We start from the raw sequence: 22,088 nt of genomic DNA on the forward strand, positions 1-22,088 counted from the left end.
CCTGGTCTACAGAGAGAGATCCAGAACAGGCACCAAAACTACACAGAGAAACCCTGTCTTGAAAAACAGAGACTGCAAAAACATGAACAGTGTGATTGGTTTCAATTCACTGTCACAGTAGCATACAAGTAATTCATGTATTCTAAGGGTTCTTGTGATGATGTGTCCCCCAATATATTGTGCACCTTAATAAATTTATCTGGGGTCAGAGAACAGAACAGCCGCTAGACAGACATAGAGGCCAGAAAATGGTGGCACACACACCTTTAATCCTAGCATTCTGGAGGCAGAGATCCACCAGGATCTCTGTGAGTTCAAAGCCACACTGGAAACAGCCAGGCATGGTGACACACGCCTTTAATCCCAGGAAGTGATGGCAGGAAGCAGAAAGGTATATAAGGTGTGAAAATTAAGCCTTTAGGCTTTTGAGCAGCAGTTCAGCTGAGATCCATTTGGGTGAGGACTCAGAGGCTTCCATTTTGAGGAAACGAGATCAGCTGAGGAATTGACGAGGTGAGGTTGGCTGTGGCTGGTTCTGTTTCTCTGATCTTTCAGTGTTCACCCCAATACCTGGCTTCAGGTTTGATTTTATTAATGAGACCACTTTAGATTCGTGTTACAGGTTCTCTTCTGTTGCAGGACCAGGGATGAGGGTTTGCTGTGGGATAACGGGATGAGTAGTGTTTGCTGTGGAATAATGGGATAAAGGTTTGCTGTGGGATAACGGAATGAGTAGTGTTTGCTGTGGAATAATGGGATGAGTAGTGTTTGCTGTGGAATAATGGGATAAAGGTTTGCTGTGGGATAACGGGATGATAGTGTTTGCTGAGGCATCAGCTACCTTCTCTCTAGTCAGGTTTCTCAATGAAATGACAAAAACTCAGCTTTTGTAATAGATTTATTATGCATGTGTATGATACAGGGGAGGGGCACACCACCTTTATGTGGGGCCTAGGGACAGAACTAAGGTCATCAGGCTTACCCACTGAGCTAACCAAAAACAAAGCTTTTTAAATGCCAATGAATCACTTTTTCTATAAGTATTAAGACTTTTCTGTCTCCAAATAAAAGCTTTCATCAGGAACCCAGGAAGGAAGTCATCCTTAGAGCAAACTAGAAAGTTGCCATTGTTGGTGGGACAGACGTGTACAGGCAGAGCTGTGGCCTGCCTGTTCTGAGCGGTGTGTTACTGGGGTTTACAGACCTCATAGGGACTTATGGGAAGAACAAGTTCCCTGGTTAGTGTCTGAAAGGCACTTGTGCACATTTGCAATTGGGAAGGATGACTGCAAGATAGAGGGCAATACTGACCCATTCTCTCATCCTGAATGGCCCAAAGCCTGCATGGAAGAAGCTATTCAGTTATACAGCTGTAAAGACAGCCAGCTCATTGCACAGCCTGGCCACGGGAACAGGATTCACTCGTTTTCAAAAGGTGACTCCACATCACCCATCTCCACATACACCGTCTTGAGCTGTGAATAGTATTCAATTGTCACGCGGCCGTTCTCTCTGCCAAATCCTGAAAAGACGACGGGGTCAGGGTGAGCTGGTCACTACAGTGGTCTGGAGTCACACACTGCCTCAAAGGCAGGCTCTGCTGGTCAAGGTGGGGAAGCATGTCCTCAGACCAGTTCTTCTGTGGAGCTGAGGCCACAAGCGTTAGGACAGGGAAGTACACCGTCTCATTTCTTACCAGCATGGAGTCCTAACCTCAGGTGCCCGCTACTCTGGGTGAACATCTGAAAAACGTTCAGTCTCTTTAAGGAAACAAGTTAAAGGCAGGCGGTATAGCTCAGTGGGCAGAGTGCTTGCCTACCAGGCACAAGGCCCTGGGTTCCAGCACCACATAGCCTGGGCATACTATCACCCACCTGTAATCTCAGCACTTCACACAGACGAGGAGGCGGAAGGGTCTGTTCAACCCTGCTCCACTACACAACGAGTTCAAGGCTAAGCCTGGGTACATGGGACTGTGTTCTTCCTCCCCCACCCCCAGCCCTGCAAAACAACAAAGCAGCTCATTGAAAGCAGCCTCCAAAGTAATCCACCAGACAGCCTGGAAAGCAGTGTTCATTTCACACTTGACTCCTAACAAGATTTATCAACCTTTAAAATGTGCAAAGAGCAGACTTTCACTTCCTTGATGACTCAGGATCCCCACGTACTGCCCAAAGCCTAGTTAATAATGTGTGAGAAAGACAGCACCGCCCTGTTTGGACTGTGTGTTGTATCCTGGCCCAAGCCCATGGCAGGCTAAGCATGAGGCCAGGCACTCTGCAGATCTAGCCCCCTCTCTCTCATCACACACTGTCCACTCTTGTGCTACTCAAAAACAAGAAAAGAAAACTGGCCTCAGGGCCCCCCTAAGGCCCAAGCCCTGTATTGAACGTTAGCTACTAATAAAACAGCACCTTGATGTCTACTTGCATCATGCACGTGTACAGCTGCTCCATGTACCACACTGAGATGTGGAGGACTAATGGGATATCAATGGAGAGTGCAAGGATAATGCTGAGTATCAGATAAGACTGTCGGCCGTTGGTGGTGGTGCACGCCTTTAAACCCAGCACTCAGGAAGCAGAGACATCTTGATCTCTGAGTTCGAGGCCAGCCTGATCTACAGAGTGAGATCCAGGACAGGCACCAAAACTATACAGGGGAAATCCTGCCTTGAAAAAACAACAACAACAACAAAAGACTGTCAACACCCACCATCACATCAGTGCTCCTAATAAGGTGGCCAAAGGCTATGGTTCAGACTCTCAAAATTGTGTTCAAACCAATTTTTAGTTTAAATGAAAAAAACATCTGGGAAATAAATGAATACAGGTACCAGAATGCAAAGAAAGAACCTCAAAGTGCTTGCCTCAAACCCCTGACACACCAGACCACACATCTGCAGGGACAGACATGAATGAGCAGTAGTAGTCACTTAGGGAAACATTCTGGTGCCAGGCAGAACAGAGATGACTACAACTGTGGTGAATGCCAAATTGAGAGAGTATATAAATTTGGGCCCCAAAGAGAAAAACCCATTAATGTAAGCTTTCTGGAATATGACTTCAGAAGCACCTAAGCCCCTACTGATGGGCATACCTGATATGGATCCCCTGCAGGAGTGTTTAATGCTCAGAGCAATCAATCCAACACTAAAGAAAAGGCAATGCTACCCACAAGACACACCTGGAGATTTAGATCAGCCATTCACAAGCCATGCTACACTACAGAACTTCCTGGAGATGCCCAGCCCGCATTCCAGTAAGGCTAGGGAGGACTGAGGCTGTGCTAGCAACAGGCTGAGAAACAGTGGTGTAGCAGTACTGGCTAGGATGGTATCCCTGGAAAATCCGGTTGGTTTGTACATTTCCACCTCCTCACCTGACTTCTTATATCCACCAAAGGGCAGCTCTACCGGACTGACGTTGTAGTTGTTAATGTAGCATGTTCCCACCTGAAGCTGAGCCGCCATCCTGTGAGCGCGCTGGATATTCCTGGGAGGGAGAAGATGGTACTGGTTATTCACAGTTCAAGCTAATTTCACATGAAATGTCAGTGTAAACTCGAAGGACCTAAAATCCCGCCAAACTGTTTCTTCAAACTGTTTAAAACCCTTTCATCACCCAGGCAAAAAAGACCCAGATTCAAAAATCTATCAAATAAGCAGCAGCAAGGTGCCACTACTCAACGGTGTTGGAACAACCACACCTCACACAAGGCTTTACATAAAGGTGGAGCCCTTACACCTACACAAGCACGCACTTACACGGAAAACAGATTTGAAAACTGTACAACTATCAGAAGTACGGGAATACCATCTCCGTGATCCCAGATTAGACAAAGCCTCCTTAAGTATGACCTCACAGCCAGGAGGATGCTGAAACCGAAACATGCTAACAAGGACTGATACAGGTATGGAGAAATCAGAGCCTTTTATGGTGTGTGTATGTTTGTAGGCATGTGTGTGCCACAGCACATGTGTAGAGGCCCGAGGACAACTTCTGAGTCAGTTCAAGGCCTGCCTGGGCTACAGAACTGTCATGGCCGTCTTTGGCAATGTAGAGCACCTAACTCAAAAAGTAAGCTGGGTGGTGGTGCACGCCTTTAATCCCAGCACTCAGGAGGCAGAGGCAGATGGATCTCTGTGAGTTCAGGGCCAGCAAGGGCTACAGAGTGAGTTCCAGGAAAGGCGCAAAGCTACACAGAGAAACCCTGTCTCAAAAAATCAAAAATAAATAGTTTAAACAAAAAAAAGGACTGGTGATGCTGGAGATACACAGCTCAGCATAGGATGCTTGTTTAGTATTGTAAGGCCCTAGGTTTAATCCTTAGTACCCCAACACACACACACACACACACACACACACACACACACACACACACACACACACAACCATTTAACCCAGTCTCCAAACTCCAAATCAGAAAAGCAGAGTCCCAATGTTTTTTCAGAGCCCAAAGGGAAGCAATCACATGAGGGCCAGCTTCAAAGCACTTCCATGGAAAGAAAACTCGGGCCTGCCTTCCCAGGTGTCTGCCCCCAAAGGCACAGCATCTGCCCGTGGTATCACCAAATGCTCTGTGCTCTAAGTGAAGCCTTGGAAAACCACCTTCCCAAGGCCAGGGACTAATCAAAGTTCGCATACCACCTGGAGATTCGCAGTCTTTTTTCCTCCTTCTTTGTTTTGTTTTCTTGTACTGCGATCTCACTATGTAGCCCAGGCTGGTCTTAAACTTATGGTCCACCTGCCTCAGCCTTCTGATTGCTAGGGTTATAGACATATACCACCACATCCAGATTGCTGGGGTTATAGGCACGTACCACCACATCCAAACTGTTTTCAAAGAAGTTTTGCATCAAAATCATTTTTTAATCTCTATTATAGTGGTTAACATTTATGTATGAAGATATTAATGCTGGTATCACAATATTTAAAATTGGAGCAACATCATAAATATTCAACACACTAACCAAGTCTATGTGAGTTACAATGCACACAAGTTAGAAACTACTGCATTGCACTAAAAATACTGTATCTGAAGAACAATGTCCAGTATGTATAGTTAAGTTTTCTAAATTTCTTGATGTGAATGTTTTCGATATCTAGCCCAAAGCTTTACAGAGATCAGAATCTTAAATATTCAATGAAAGAATAAAGCCAGAACTTTCATTAATAAAGTTTAGAGTTCAATTTAAACTCCATAGCAGTGTAGGGTCCTCTGGCCATTAATGAAGCCCTGTAAAATGCAGCTTTGGCATCTTCTGAATTAAGAAGCAAACAGACTTAGAGGGGTGTACCTCGATTCGGTCTTCAGCATTATGAAACCAAAACAGAGATGCTGATGGCACTAATGTCAGCAAAAGAAGGAAGAATAAGAATGATCAGATGCCCAGGAAGACACCAAGAGGCTGGGGGTGTCCTAGTCCACATACCTGGTAAAGACGCCAGCAGCCAGTCCGTAACTGGTATCATTGGCCCGCTGGAGAACCTCATCTTCCTCTTCAAATGATAAAATGGACATAACTGGTCCAAAAATCTCCTCTTTCACACAGGTCATTTCATCTGTGCAATTAGCTACCAACATTCAGAAGGAAACAAAGGACAGTGAGGGGAGCATCGTCTCATTTACCCAAAACACAGTATCTGCAGTAAACAGTGAAACATGGAGCTTTAGGGGAAAAAACTTCAGGAGGGTATAGCCACGGTGAATGTTAATCAGGCCTTCCTCTTGTATGGCAATTTGGTAATACATATTAGAGTGTCATCCTCTACGTAACTCTAAAATCACTTTTTAGAGTTCCTAAGGAAGTATCCAATGAGGGAAACAGGCCTACTTACAAACATCTTCACCACAATATTACTTATAATGATAAAAGCTGGAAGCAACAAACTAAACATCCAAAGAGGAAACAATCACACAAACTAAACACACCCTAATGATGAGCTTTTATAAAGCTTCTAAAAGCAATGTTTTTGAAGAAAACATTAAGTTGATGCTCATAAAATACTCGCTGAAAATAACCCAAAATTACATCCATCACATGTCTGTTAAAATGTTACATATAGTGTGTGTGCGCACTGTGACAAAGTATATGTGTGTGTATGTACACATGTGTATATATACACATATGTATGTGTATATATATGTATATATATTTGCTTTGTAAAAGTGTACTTAAATGTTCCTGGAAATAACTAATTCCCTAACATTAGTTCACACTTGAAATCTGAACTCTGCCCTTAGAACTCAGAAGCACCAGTACTGAGCCCAGTGAGCGGCAAAGGAGGGAACACTCGCCTGCACCGTTTTAGCAGAGCTGCACGGGGGAACGACCTACTTTGGAGTACTGTTAGACACTCCAGCTCATTATAGCCAGAGTCTAAAAAATAAAAAAATCATGTATTTACAAAGATGACAGTTCTAGAATCTCTTCAGAAGTGATGGGGGGGTGGAGGGAGGGGAAGCTGCAGCTGGGGTGTACTATGAGAGAAGAATAAATTGAAAAAAAAAAGGAAACAAAAATCTCTTCAGTGGTGGGTTAGACGCTGCCCTGTACACAGCACACAGTATCGGTGCATTACAGTACTTCAAGGACAAGCAATAGTTAGATTGTATTCACGGATAGTCTGTCCTGTTCTAAGTCTTGGAAAACTAATAATCCTCATGTAAGTTTTATTTAATTACTCAAAACAATAACCCAATCATCTCTGAAAATATTTTATCAGCTTCCAAAGGCTGGGGACACAAATGGCTCTGTGAGTCATGAGTTTTACGCTGGAGAGCTAAAGGGAATGGGTATAAAAGGCAGCAGCGTGCCTGTCTGAAACACAGACTAGTCCTTAAATCTTGAGCAAGTTAAAGACTGACTCTAAAGTTAGTCCTAAACTTCCTTGTGCATAAAAGTGAACTATGGGTTTATTACAATGCACATCTTTAGGCCCCAGGCTCTAGGAGTAACAGTCAGAGGTCTACAGCAGAGACCAGAAATCTGTCTTAACAGGTTTTCCAAGTCTCACATTAGAACACAAGCTAGTTTCCAGCATCCCAAGAGTAAAGGGTTAGCTCCCTCCTCTTTGCCTAGCTTCACAATCTGCATAAAGTCTAATTGTAAAGTGCATGTTCTGAGTAGAAAGTCACACAAAACGAAAGGTACCTTAACCTCAGCATACTGAGACCTCACCATGCACACTTCATTCCCTCTTTTGCTTATACACATACCTGCTCTTCAACAGATTTGGAATAATATCACATACTTTACTGTCTAACCCATATAGTTCACTTAACAACATATAAACATTCCCTATTTGTTACTCGTTCAGTTACAATTAACCTAGTCCATGGTATGGATGTTAGGCTCATAGCTTTTCAACATCAGTGGCTATTTCCTTAGGCTGTTGAAAGGTAACACCACTACCAACAGGGCCATGGGTGGAATCAGCTTAAGTGCTAATAAGGAATTATGTAATATTTATAGGTTTTGCTTAAAGCCTGTAAAACAACCAATATTTGTACAAAAGGTTCTAACAAAAAACTGTAAATGAGACCGATGAAAGCAGTGTTTAGATGGGCACAGTGGTGCTTGCCTTTAATCCCAGTACTCAGGAGGCAGACACAGACAGATCTCTGTGAGTTCAAAGCCAGCCTGGTCTACAATAGAAAGTTCCAGGCCAGCCAGAGTTACACAGTAAGACCCTGTCTCAAAAAGAAAAAAGAAAAAAAAAGAAAAACAGAAAGAAAAAAAGAGCAGTGTTTATAATAATGGGTACCTCTGAGGCAGGAAGGAGGCAAGGGGTTTAAGGATACCCATGTACACTTGACTGTCCAAAGTAGAGTTTTAAAAGTGAAACAATGTACTAAAATTTAATAGAATTACATCTGACACATTGGTTTTGTTATACTGATATGTTACTATGTTACAGTTCAAAGGAAAAGCATGCTTTACATTACTGAGGAGGGTTTTTTGTTTGTTTCTTTAAATCAAACATGTATTTGGAGGGGCTGTGTTTTGTTTTAAAGCTCACTCCAAGAACAAGTGTCTCCAGTACATATATAGTATATAAACCAATACATATGGTTGCCCTAGAGGAAGGGTACCTAGAGGATTTCAAGAATAATGAAGTAGTTCTACTTCTTAAACCTGGGCAGTGGAACCATTCAATCTGCCAACTCTCACTCTATGACGTTACATAGTTCATAAATACTCATTTCTAACTATCTACCATTTAATTCAAGTCATTTAAAAGCAAACAAGAAGACATACTTAAAATGCAAGGCGTCATGTAAAATCCATGTTTTAATTTAGGATCCGTCGGTACATGCACCTTTCCACCATAGAGCACAGTAGCACCCTAAGTGAAAAAGAAAAGGCAGGCATCTTCTGTATTGAACACACAACCCCGTAGGTGTTCCCGCAAGGCAGAAGGTAGCCCGAGCAAATGCACACAGCATTTACCCTCCCAAAGCAGAACATCATGGATAATAACCACCAAGGTAGATGTAGAAAAGGGAATGGGGCAAGGAGCCAGGACATAACCCTCCCCTTCCACCCCAGCTTCCATTCACTTCTCACCTGCTTCCTTGCTGACTTTATAAACCCAAGGACTCGTTCCAGATGTGGCTCATTGATGAGTGGGCCCATCCTTGTATCTTCCAGAAGGGGGTCTCCAATTTTTATCTTTTCAGTCTGCTCTACAACTTCTTTTGTAAATTTATCAAGAATTGTTTTTTGCACAAACACTCTAGTGCCATTACAGCAAACCTAAAGGAAAGATAAGACGTAAGTTTGTGTGTGGGATGGAAAAAAAAAATGAGGAAAAAACATACAAAACTTTCAATGAGTATGACCCATTTTTTTACTGTTTTATTTTATGTATACTGATGTTTTGCCTGCATGGCTGTGTGCCATGCGTGTGCCTGGTGCCTGTGAAGGCCAAAAGGCAACGGAGTTCCTGGACCTGGAGTCACAGATGATTATGAGCCACCATGTGGGTGCTAGGAATCAAACCCAGGTCCTCTGCAAGAGCAGCCAATGCTCTTAACTGCTGAGTCACCTCTCCAGCCCTACAACGCATTTTTTTAAAGAATATTTTCACTTCTAAAAACTGCCCACAGTAATTAGGAAGGATCACATGATTGGGGACACACATCCCACAGGTATGATCTGCCCTTTAACGGAAAGGTTAATTCTTACTGATTAAATTGTCTTGAGACCATTAAAGGGCTGCAGGCCCAGAGTCCACTCTCACTCTGCTGCAGTTCCAGCTGCTCACTCAGAGGAGAGAGTGGGAGGCGAGAGTGGACCGAAAATAAATGGGGCTAAGAGCTGTAGTCTTGAGCCCAATTTTGAAAATGGAACATCTGAGTTAGTGTCATCTCTGAAACTGTACATAATCACTACTTACTCGTTCTCACACAAATGAACATGAGTACTATTCAAATACCACACACACACAGTAGAACAGAGAGCTAGGTCCCAGAAATTGAAGATCCCTATGAAGTTAAATGGCATGATTTCCAGGATATATTACGAGAAAAATGGTGCTTCAAACCTGATACCTTTTGTGAAAGAAAGTAGAGGAAATAGAAATATACCAATATCTGGTCATTTTGTTCAAAGAGCAGAATGGGAAATGGGTCAGCGTGGGAAGGAGGGATGGGAACAGGTAGGAGGAATGAGGAGTTACAGTTCTGAGTGTGGCTCTTCAAAAAAAAATTCTGACATTCAGAACTATGTTCATGTTTTGCCTGATCAAAACAGATTTTAAAAATCTTTAAAGGACAGAGGAAAAGACACCTCAAATGAAATACAAACAGAAACCAAAGGACCCACTATTCTAACTGAACATCCATAGTGAAAGCAGGGGATGACAGACTAGACCTAAGGAACTTCTGAACATAGCTTTCAGTCTATACAAGAAAAAAAAGGCTGGGTAGTTAGTGGTGGCACATGCCTTAATCCCAGCACTTGAAACACAGAGGCAGAGGGATCTCTGACTTAAGAGGTCAGTCTGTCGGGAGGCAGAGCTAGGCCTGGTCTACAGAGCAAGTGAGTTCCAGGACAGCCAGGGCTACACAGAGAAACCCTGCCTCGGAGGGTGGGGGTGGGGCAAGAAAAACACCAAACAGTGTGCAGCTATGTGTCTCCCACACACACGGACATGCTTTCCCTAGCCCTGGCCGGAGAACTATGAGCAACACGGACACCACAGTAGCAGTCAAGAGCCTGGCACTGAGATCTTAGTGGGTTTTTTTCCCTTGGCAGTACTGGGGATTAAACTCGGGATCTCAAAAATGCCAGGTGAGTGTTCTACCACTGAGCTACACCTCCAGCCCAAGAGCTTTGTTTCCAGATTTCACCACTCACTGAAACCTGGGCTGCCTAGACAAACAGCCAATTCCAGAGTTCAGGTGGAAAAAGAATGAGATGGGTCCAGAATACTTCAGTGTGCCAGAAATCAAAGAAGTCACTCAGGTTAAAAAGTTCAAACCAGGCATGATGGCACATGCCTGTGATCCTAGCACTTGGGAAGCTGGGATCTCAAGGACAGCCCGGCTACACAGAGACCTTGTCTCAAAAAAAAAAAAAAAAAAAAAAAACAAAAACCTCATAATGTATCCACTGATTAGCATGATACATATATCAAATTATCACATGGTACCACAAATATGTATAGTTTAGCGACAGGCTGGAGACATGGCTCACTCATTGCCTTGTTTTTTTTGAGATTGGGTATCGCTGTGTGGCCCTGACTGTCCTGAACTTCCTCTGTAGACCAGGCTGGCCTTGAACTCAGATCTGCCTGACTCTGCCTCCCAAGTACTGGAATTAAAGGTGTGCGCCACCACCACCTGGCTACATTTTTTGCTTTTGGAGAAGACCCAGGTTCAGTTCCCAGCACCCACACAGTGGCTCACAACTATCCCTAACTCTAGTTCCAAGGGACCAAACTTCTCACTTGTTACCTTGCCATCAATGGCTTCAGTGGATTCTTTTGTTTCTGTGGTGTTCTAGATCTCACCTCAGACCCTATGGTAGGCAAGTGCTCTACCACCATACTACAGCCTTAGTCCCTTCAGCTTGAAGGGACTTGTCCCAGAAGAAAGAAAATTATTATCTTTTACTAAGACATTAGTCAAACAAGTGGTCGTTTTAGTAAGGGCTACAGATGGAAACAGTAAAAATCAACAAATTAACACCAATAGAGTACTAATCACACTATGCTTCCATAAAAGAATGTGGTTGTTGCCTACACTGAAGTGTTTGATAGTTAGGAACCTTGTGTCTACAACTTTCAAATAGTTGAGGAAAACTTATTACTTTTGTATTATGTATATAAACACATTGAGAGAATGGTAAACAGATCAGTTTCTGCAGCAGTTCTCAACCTGTGGGTCATAACTCCTTTGGCAAACCTCTATCTCCAAAAATATTTACATTATGATTCATAACAGTAGCAAAAATTACAGTTATGAAGTAACAATGAAAATAATCTTATGGTTGGGGGTGACCCACACCAGGAGGAACTGTATTAAAGGGTCACAGTGTTAGGAAGGTTGAGGACCACTGCATTAGAAGGATGTAGTACTCATTGTACTATTTTTTTGTTCACAACTATCATGTAATTCTCACTGTGTCTAGAGTGTCAGCGTGCTACTAGCTGGAGAGGAGGGGCATCCTCCCCGGCCCTTCCAGGAAGAGTTCATACCTGGCCTTGTGAGAGGAAGTTGGCCACCAATGCCCCCTTCACAGCATTCTCCAGGGAACAGTCTGCGAAGATGATAAGAGGAGATTTGCCTCCAAGTTCCAAAGTGACAGGTTTGATTCCTTTAGCTGACATCTCCATGATCTACAGGACCAAATAAGGCACCCAGAAGTTTAGCATAAGTTAGCCTGCCTGCTAGGTCAACTCAACCTGAACCTACCACCAGGTCATTTTGGTCTGACAGAGCCCGGAACCTGTTCTCATGTGTACTGGGCCCTTCATCCACTTAGACTATTCTTTGGCAAAAGCTTCTGAGAATTTTCAGAACTTCACTTGAAACTCTGAAACAGGAGTTCATTGAAAACATATTGACAATTCACAGGATTCTTGCAGCCAGGAATTCTTTTTGCATTTTTATGTTTAAGGCTGTTCAGAACTTGGAACATAAATCCAGGTCAAAGTAACGAATCTGGGGACTGCAGAGATGGCTCAGAGGTTAAGATCACTGGCTGCTCTTCCAGAGGTCCCGAGTTCAATTCCCAGTAACCACATGGTGGCTCACAACCATCTGTAGTTAGATCTGGTGCCCTCTTCTGGCCTGCATACATGCAGGCAGAACACTTGTATACATAATAAATAAATCTTTAAAAAAAAAAAAAAAAAAAAGTAACGAATCTGAAGTAACCTGAGAGAATATTCCTTCCTCTGTACAATATAGTTAACTCACCAAACGGGAGTACAGCGCAGCCCGGGCCCCAATCCGTCACACACATCGTCTGAGGCAGGCAAGGAGGATTTCTGCCCCACCTGGCCTACCACAGACCACTCACACATCCCCTCTCCCCCTCTCCCTTGCACAGGAAAAGTAGCATCTCCTGGCCCATTCCCAACATAAACTAGGAAATTCAAAGTCTGCAAAATACACGGTGGGCAGGATCAGCTTTGCAGGACTTGGGCATTTGTGTCAAATGAAACTGGTTTCATCTGTACCTTCGTGCCAGTGGGCACGCTCCCGGTGAAGGAGACTTTGGCCACGTCAGGATGCTGACACAGAAACTGGCCTGTGGCAGCTCCCCCTTGCACCACGTTGAAGAGCCCAGGAGGTGCACCAGCTTTGGTGTAGATCTCAGCCAGGAGCAAAGCAGACACAGGCGTGAAGGGAGAGGGCTTGAAGATCATGGCATTACCTGCAGAAAAGCAAATGCTCCTTTTAGACAAGACTAGCAATTCCAACCGGTTCCTGCTCTTCCACATTCACCAAAGATGTTATTAAAAATAGAAATAGCTGGGACTGAAGCAATGGCTCAGTGGTTAAGAGCACTTGCTGCCCTGGCAGAGGGTCTGGAATAAGTTTCCAGCACGCAAAGGACGGCTTACAACCAGTGCTAATTCCAGATCGGGGACCTAGCACCCTCTTCTGGTCTTTGCAGACACTAGTGGTGCACATGCTACGATTTTTTATATATATTATATATATGTGTGTATATATATACACACACACACACACACACACACACACACATATATATATATGCAGGCAAAACACTCATACGTTAAAAAATAAAGCTAAAATTAACTATTTTAAAAAAGGACATTTTGTTTTCCCACATTGGGTTATCATGTATCAAGGTCTTTGTACATGGAGTATCCCATTTAAAGCTTGCAACTTCAGTGTGAAGTAGGGATAATCAGTCTAATGTTATAACAGTTACAACTGAAGACCAGAAACTTTCATTTCAACAGCAGAGTGCTGAATCAAAAAGATAGCCTAGATTACACAGCCAGTTCCTACATCAGAAACAAATTGGATGGATGCAAAATAGAACACCAAGGCATGACCTATGTGTGCAACCTAAACGTTAAATCCCTTCAGAGGCAAGGCAAGGCAGGAACAGGCCCACATCCTGAGATCTGACTGCCCCAAGGCAGGTCTTTCTGTCTGTGGAGGGGTTGAGGATGGCTCACTGTGGAGGAGTGACTTATTCTTACCACAGGCCAAAGCAGGAGCAGACTTCCAACAGGCAATCTGGAAGGGGTAGTTCCATGCTCCTATCCCCACACATACCCCGAGTGGCTCTCTTCTGGTATAGCCAAAGGATCCTCCAGGGAGTTGGATGTGCTCTCCTGGGGGTAAAACAGAGTAAGAAATGATGCAAGTCTATGCGCCCCACAATTTCACTACACAAGTTCATCCTAGTCAATTTAATTCTCTAAGAATCTTCTGCAGGGGATGGAGAATGGATCAGCAGTGAAAAGCCCTGGCTGCTCTTTCAAAAGACCCAGTTCTCAGTACCCACATGATGGCTCACAGCCATCTGTTAATTCCAGTTCCAGGGGATCTTATGCCCTCTTTTGGCCTCTGCAGATACCAGACATGCAAGTAGTACACAATATACATGCAGGCAAATCACCCATACACATATAATTATAAAAAATAAGCCAAGGATGGTAGTGCATGCCTTTAATCCCAGCACTGGAGAAGCAGAGACAGGTGGGTCTCTGTGAGTTCAAGGCCAGCCTGGTCTATGTAGCAAACTCCACCTAAGCAAGCCAAGGCTATATAACAAGACCCCATTTCAAAATTAAATAACATTAAAAATAAACAAAACAAAATCTCCTAAGTGCTACTGTGGGAGTCTGTGGGAGTTCAGCTCCCACTTTCTTCCACTTTTCAAAGGACTCTTAGGTGGAGGAGAGAGGGATAAGAAAATATCAGATAGACAGACGTAGATGACGAGGAGAAAAACAGAGACACAGGATAGCTTCGGGAGGGCCTGGGTCAATACCCAACCGCCTCCAGGTTTATTCAGAAGGGCTTTTTATAATATGCCAAGGGGAGAGGCAAAAGACCTCTCCCTTTGGCAAGATCAAAGCACACCATACAGCCAAGTGTAGACCCTTCCCAACACCTGGTAAACATGCCTGTGACCAAATCATCTCCTTATGCAGCCCTGCTGGGTAAAGCAAGCTCAGATTCTCTGACCCTGAGTAATTTGGGACCCCACACTACTGGGTAACTTAGATAAAATATGGAAATAAGAGGACAACTCATCAGCAGGGGAAGTCTGAGAACCCCAGAACCCTGGACTGCTCACTTACCACATGTGGCTCAGGTGGGCTCTACCAACCATTAATATAGACTTCTGGAAAATTTTGTTTGGGATGTTCCATTTACCTCAGGCTGGCCTCAAACTCACTATGTAGCTGAGGATGCCTAAAACTTCTGATCCTCCTGCATCTGCCTCCTAGGTGCTGGGATTACAGGTGGGCATCCCCACACTCAAGAGTATGCAGTACTTGGAACTGGCCCCAGGGCTCCATGCACACTAGGCAAGCACTCCACCAACTTATCTACATTCCTGGCCCAGCCATGAACTGGATAACAACAGTAAGCATGATGTGGACTCTTACAAACTAGTGTTTCAAACCATTTGGTCTAAAGCTCAAGTTCAGTGCTGGGTGCTTTTCATGTATTATCTCACTGAATCTTTAAAACAACCCAAGAAATTAGGCGTTATCCTCTCTACCTTAGCTAAGGAATGAGCACGTAACTTAAGCCACCCCCAGCAGGTAACAAGGAACTTAAGACTTTGCCCTTCTCCACCAGGCTCCAGCTCTTCTGCCCTCTGATCAGACAGGCACCCGAGGCCAGGCCAGGGCTCACCTGCCATGGATGCAGCCAGGCCTGCATAGTATTCCAGGCACTGCCAGGAAGAGTCAACATCCTGGCGGGCCTCAAATACGGACTTCCCATTGTTGATTGTCTCCATGGTGGCAATTGCATCTTTCTGTTCCTTTGGGTAAAACAGAAAAATGGATTTAATACATATGATGTCTCAACACAGCCAGTGCTTAAAAAGAATGTGTCACTCAAGTTCTAAGCCTAGAAAAGGCTGGCACTTACAAGGAAACGACAGAACAATGGTGTGGCACTGGGAGATTAAAAACACGCTGTCACAGAGCAACTCTCCTCTTCAAGTTCATCAGGTGACAAAGACGAAGATCACAATCTCATTTCAGTATAAGAAAAGGAAAGTTTTAAGAACGTGTGTGTGTGTGTGTGTGTGTGTGTGTGTGTGTGTGTGTATGTGTGTTGTGTAAATAAGAATATATATCTGAGCATGTACTCTGACATTTTTGCATGGCCCAGGCTATCTGAACAAAGAACATGGGCAGGCTAACTGAAGAGCAAAGGCCATGGAAGATGACTGCAGGCCCTAGAGACCTTTGGAGCTATGTCTTACTCCTAGAATCAACTGTTTACACTCCAGGGTAATAACTGTAGTGACCCTTTCCTCTCAGTCCCAGAGACTTGCTTGATGAGCAATTAATCTCAATACCTCCCCAGAAGAGGATGAATACAAGCATAAGAAACACTCAGGCCAGGCAGTGGTGGCGCACGCCTTTAATCCCAGCACTCAGGAGGCAGAGCCAGGCGGGATCTCTGTGAGTTCGAGGCCAGCCTGGTCTACAGAGCGAGAGATCCAGGACAGGCACCGAAGCTACACAGAGAAACCCTGTCTTGAAAAAAGAAACATTCAGATACACTAATTCCCCTCTGGTACAAACTGCACCTACAGGCCACTACATTTTGCTGTAATAAGCCTTTTTCTCTATCTTCAAAGCCTTGTGTGTTCTATCAGAATACATGTGTGCACTGATATGTTGATATGTGTGAATACAGATATTTGGCATTCTCTCTCTCTCTCTCTCTCTCTCTCTCTCTCTCTCTCTCTCTCTCTCTCTCTCTGTGGGTTAACTCTCATACCCTTCAAGGTTTCTCACAGCATATTTACGACAAAGAAAAAGGAACCCTACATTCCCAAAGATACAATTCATGTCTTGATGTATATCACTCTGAATTTTCTAAGTTTCTAATAACGCTTTTCTCTAAAAACAAAAAAGATACCTGTGACTCTGAAATGTTCCTAGGCAATTAAGGTAGAAAACAAACCTGAAAGGTAGGCTTAAATATCATCAGGAGGAAAAAGAAAAAAACAAGCACCACCCCTGGCTGGTGAGATGGCGGAGTCCGTCAAGCAAGCGGCTGCTGTGCAAGCGTGAGGACCTGAGTTCCAATCCCCAGCTCCCACAAACGAAAGCCAGCCACTCCAGCACCGCAGCCACATGGCCGGCACCGCAGCCACATGGCCGGCACCAGCTATTCCAGCACCCCAGCCATATCCCCAGCACTAGGGAGGCAGAGCAGGCGGATCCCTGGAGCTCAGTCAAGCCAAAGTGATGAACTCTAGGTTCATTGACAGACACTATCTCAAAATTAAGGTGGACAGAGATCAAGGAAGACACCTGATCTCAACCTGTTCACACAACTGTACATACATATGCATATACCCACAATCATGTACACACACTACACAAATACATCTTTAAGTAAAAATAATTTAAATTAAAAAGTAAGCTACCAAGAGCACATTATAATTCACAACAATTCAGGGGAAAAAAAGCATGCCCAGAGAGCTGTCCAAGAGCCAAGGTCCCATGGAGCACTCAGTGGATACTTATTTTACATACCAAGGTGAGCGTATGGGAATGTGTCTCCATTTCACAGAAATATCACAACCTAAAGCTGCATCAATGTTAACTGCAACTACCATCAGAACAGTGTGAGGGGGGTTTTCTAGAAAGGAATATATTGATACAAACCTTTATCAGCCGGGCAGCCTCTAAAAGGACTTGGGCACGCTCCATGCCAGATTTTTTACTCCAGCTTTTAAAGGCAAGCATTGCATTTTTAACAGTCAAATCTACTTCCTTTTCTCCTGAACACTGTAAAGTAGCTATCACTCTGCCTATAAAGAAGCAAGAAGTCAGTTTTATCTCAAGAAGTTGCAACACATTTGAATTCTTTCTATCAACATTCTCTGGGGGATCCCTTTTGACTATGGTCTCATTTAGTTCTTTTTTGTGACCAGGAATCCCTTTAAAGTCCAATACTTTAAAGTGGTACACAACACACATGCAGGCAAAACACCCGCACACACATAATTTTAAAAATAAAAATAAGCGCCGGGCATTGGTGGCGCACGCCTTTAATCCCAGCACTCGGGAGGCAGAGGCTAGCCTGGTCTACAGAGTGAGTTCCAGGACAGGCTCCAAAGCTACACAGAGAAACCCTGTCTCGAAAAACCAAAAATAAATAAATAAATAAATAAATAAATAAATAAATAAATAAATAAAATAAAATAAATAAAATAAGCTAAGTATGGTGGTACATGCCTTTAATCCCAGCACTGGAGAAGCAGAGACAAGTGGGTCTCTATGAGTTCAAAGCCAGCGAACTACACGCAAGCAAGCCAAGGCTAGATAACAAGACCCCGTTTCAAAATAACTTTTAAAAACAAATAAAACAAAATCTCCTACGTGCTACAGGGTAACTTCGATAAAATATGGAAATGAGGGAGCAATTCAGCAGTAGGGGAAGTCTGAGGACCCTGGAACCCTGGGCTGCTCACCACATGTGGCTCAGGTGGGCTCTACCAACCATTCAATATGAACTGCTGGAAACGTTTGTTCGAGATTATGTTTCATTTACCTTAGGCTGACCTCAAACTCACTACAGAGCTCTCGTGATTCAAAACACACAGCTGAGGACGCTCCTGCACGCCCAGGTCTCAAAAACTCAAGATGTCCACAGCTCCTGCACCCGACTCCTCTGCTCCAGCCTTGTAGTTAACTCCTGACCTCCACCCGACTCCACCTCCCGTGCCATCTACCAGCTCCCGCTTTTCCAGAGCCTCCGCAGCACTCTGTGCTCCATGTTGCGGCCATACAAGTCCAGCAACCCTTTGCAGAGAGCTCGGAAGGAGGACACCGGGCAGCAGACTCGGTGCACAGGCCCAAGGAGAGCCCGCCGGGAGGGCCCACTCCCCCTCCCCGCGCCCGGTTACCAGTGGCCGGCTCGAACGCCTTCTCCGTGCCGCAGCTGTCCGCCGGCTCCACACGGACCCCACCGCGGTAGTTGAGCGGCTGCAACAGGACGAAGGTGCCAGTGCTCATGGCGGCGACCACAGAGCGGAAGAGGGAGGGCTGCCGGGGCCGAACTGCACAGAGAAACATGTGTGGAGTGCGGAGCACTCAGGGAAGCCCCAGTAGATCACGCGCGGGGAGGGCGGGGCGGAGGGGCGGGACCGGCGAGGGGCGGGGTCGCGGAGGGGCGGGGCCGACGGAAGGAAGTGACCCTGGGCAAGTTTGGACCGCGAGAGGAGAGGGCGGGACCTGGGGAGGTGTGGGCCGTGAGTGAGAGGCCGCGGGGAGGAAGGGACAGTGAAAGGGGAGGGGCCACGTGTGGGCGGGGCCGCGTGTGGGCGTGGCCATGGGGGCGAGCGGTGGGCCTAGGGTATCTTGGGCCCAGTCAGCATAGTTAAGGGAAATTGAGGCGGGGTGAGGGCTTCTGGGGTTGGGGACTGGGAGACCTCTGGCCTAGCTGTGAGCACCGAATACCATACCACCTAAGTAGTCCATTCCAGATCCCCAAGAAGCTCCAGGAAGGAGAATGAGACTTCCTCTTGAGCCTGCAGGTTTTCGCAAAATTTCTTCTGTCACCTACACAGCACCGGCACCTATTAGGAAATGTATTCTTCAGATTTAGTAAACTTTTGGTCATTTTTTCCAGCTCCTACGGCCTCACTGTCCTGCCAGGCCTGCCTGCCATGATGGACTGTATCCTCAAACCGCAAACCAATAAAAATCCTTAGTAGTAACTGCTACAGGTGGCCTTGTTAGCAATACCCTAATTAACTTTTTCACTACTACTGAGATGTGTAGGTCTGGATCTTCAAATAGAAACAGCAAGGCCCAACCAGGAACATCTGGGACGGAACTCAAAGGGCTGCCTTTGCTCTTGTCAATCAGAAACAGACTGGAAACATCTGGCCTTGGTGATCAAGACTGAAGATCTCACAGGATCGCAGGAAGGATGGCCCTTGACTGGTACAGAGACCTGGCATCTCATTTTATGGCCAATCCCATGTTGATTTGTCACACTTTAGATCTTGTGATGTGTGCTTCAGAAATGTGACCGTAGCATCTGTTGATCTAAACATGGCAATAAAAATGGGGCGTAACCTAACCTTACGAAAGCCTCCGGCAAAATTTGCTCTTACTCTACCAGTTTCTGAATGTCAGTATGAAAACTCACTCTTATTTTGGCACCTACTTTTAAGTCAGAAGAAATTTTGAAACATCCTGAGCGGGCCCCTGAGAGAAAATTTTAAGAATGTATAAATTTCCTAAGAATAATGGTTAATACTGATTGTCAACTTGATGAAATCTAGACTTGTCTAGGGGACAAACTCCTGGGCATTTCTATGAGAGGATTTCTAGATTGGGTTAGATGAGATTCGAAGACTCATCCTAAATGTAGGCAACCCCATTCCTTAGGCTAGATCCCAGGCTGAATAAAAAGGAGATAGGAAACTGAGTATTAGTGTTCATTTCTCTCTCTGCTCAATGTGACCAAACACCTCACTGTCCTGCCAGTCCTTCCTGCCATGATGGACTGTATCCTCAAACTGCAAACCAATAAAAATCCATAAGTTGAGAAGTCACTACTACAGGTGGGCTTGTTAGCAATACCCTGCAAAGCATTGGTTAATATTGTTTGCTTTCACTCTTTTCTCTTTTGGGGGGCCTACCACCCAGCTCCAAAATAATCATACATGGAGGCTTATTCTTAGTTACAAATGTATGGCCTTAGCTTGGCTTGATGCTAGCTAGCTTTACTTAACCCGTCTACCTTTGGCCTCAGGGGCTTTTATCTTTCTCTATTCCTACATACCTTTATTTCTTACTCCATTGCTGGTTGTGTAGCTGGTTGGCTGACCCCTGATGCCCTCCTTCCTCTCTCGTTCCTTAATCTTTTCTCCACCCATATTTTGCCTTCTATATATTCTCTCTACCTGCCAGCCCCGCCTATCCTTTCTCCTGCCTTGCTATTGGCCAATTCTTTATTAGACCATCAGGTGTTTTAGACAGACACAGTAACACAGCTTCACAGAGTTAAACAAATGCAACGTAAACAAAAGTAACACACCTTAAAATAATATTCTGCAACAGGGGAAGCCACAGAGGTTCATCCTGAGAATTCACAAGGAAGACCATGAGAGCTCCGAGAGCAACAGAAGAGAAGCATCCTTAGGTGGGTGCATGTTGTCAGGCAGGCATTTGGGTAGAAAGATTTGATGGGAAAGGGGAAGGAGGAGCTGCAGAGAGACAGCCAACCCAGAAGGGTACTTAAAGCCAAGCTGGGAGAGGGGCACTAAATCCCCTCGCTTCTGTGTTTCCTCCCTAGATAAATGGAGATAAAGAAGAAATATGACTTGATCACCTTCCCATCTCCAGACCTCCCAAGGAGAAAGTCCTTGAGAATCCATCTTCTCCCCAATTCCCAAGCATCCTGGTATCAGGCTATTTATTGTTAGGGTTCAGTTTCACATTAGTTACACTCTTACACACACACACACACACACACACACACACACTTTTTTTTTTTTTTTTTGGTTTTTCAAGACAGTGTTTCTCTGTGTAACAGTCCTGGCTGTTTTATAACTCACTTTGTAAACCAGGCTGGTCTCAAACTCACAGGGATCCACCTGCCTCTACCTCCCAAGTGCTAGCATTAAAGGGGTGTGCCACCACCACCCAGCCACACACACACACTTTTATTCCCTGAACACTAATGATTATCACTCTTATTTTTCCTTCAGTAAGCCAGAAAACTCTTCACAAAGAAATACAGCGAGAAGAAAAAGATTATCCAAAATCCTCTTCCTGACCATTTTCATAGACCTTTTTCTTAAAGCAGCTTGCATACTGAATTCCATGTTAGTGTGAGTGTCTTCACTTGCTTCATATATAGAATATAACTTTCTTACTCAGGGCCTAGTAGGTTTCCACCCAGCCCATCACTAGGATCAGGTCCGACATGAGTATTTGTTGAATGGGCAAATGAACAGTAACTGAAACCAGAGCTCTTACACACCTGAAACACCTGTTAAGACCTGAACCCACCACATCTAGTGACGATGTCCTCTGATGTCGGTTAGGCCTTTCTAACTTGAGAAGATCGTCTTTTTATTTTCAGGATATATGGTACTGATCCAAAAGTTAGGAAACACTGTATAACTGTTATTGTAAGAGCAACACACACACTTGGAAGGCAGAGGCAGGTGAATCTCTGGGATTTGGAGGCTAGCCTGGTCTACATACTGAGTTCCAGGACAGTTGAGTCTGCATAGTGAAACCTTGTCTCAAAAAAAAATACATAAATAAACCAAAACAATATAACAAGAGCAGTTTCCATGGTTTATCAGGCTGTCCTGGTTTGTTTGTTTTTGTCCAAACAAAATTCAGAGTCATGCACTT

At 44.5% G+C, this 22,088-nt stretch overlaps 1 protein-coding gene across 1 annotated transcript; it reads right to left on the reverse strand.

Annotated features, from left to right (window-relative positions):
• Positions 1 to 880: 880 nt before the first annotated feature.
• Positions 881 to 18,910, reverse strand: Aldh9a1 (aldehyde dehydrogenase 9 family member A1). Its single transcript, XM_059280655.1, has 11 exons — positions 18,614 to 18,910; positions 17,370 to 17,515; positions 15,370 to 15,499; positions 13,695 to 13,829; positions 12,696 to 12,892; positions 11,709 to 11,849; positions 8,573 to 8,761; positions 8,264 to 8,351; positions 5,435 to 5,576; positions 3,382 to 3,494; positions 881 to 1,522 (listed from the first exon to the last, which is right to left on the reverse strand). Exons 1-11 carry the CDS (start codon positions 18,780 to 18,782, stop codon positions 1,419 to 1,421), a joined length of 1,554 nt encoding a protein of 517 aa, XP_059136638.1. The 5' UTR covers positions 18,783 to 18,910; the 3' UTR covers positions 881 to 1,418.
• Between the last annotated feature and the right edge of the window lie 3,178 nt (positions 18,911 to 22,088).

The sequence above is a fragment of the Peromyscus eremicus genome, chromosome 15 (assembly GCF_949786415.1).
Source record: "Peromyscus eremicus chromosome 15, PerEre_H2_v1, whole genome shotgun sequence".
Lineage (NCBI taxonomy): Eukaryota > Metazoa > Chordata > Mammalia > Rodentia > Cricetidae > Peromyscus > Peromyscus eremicus.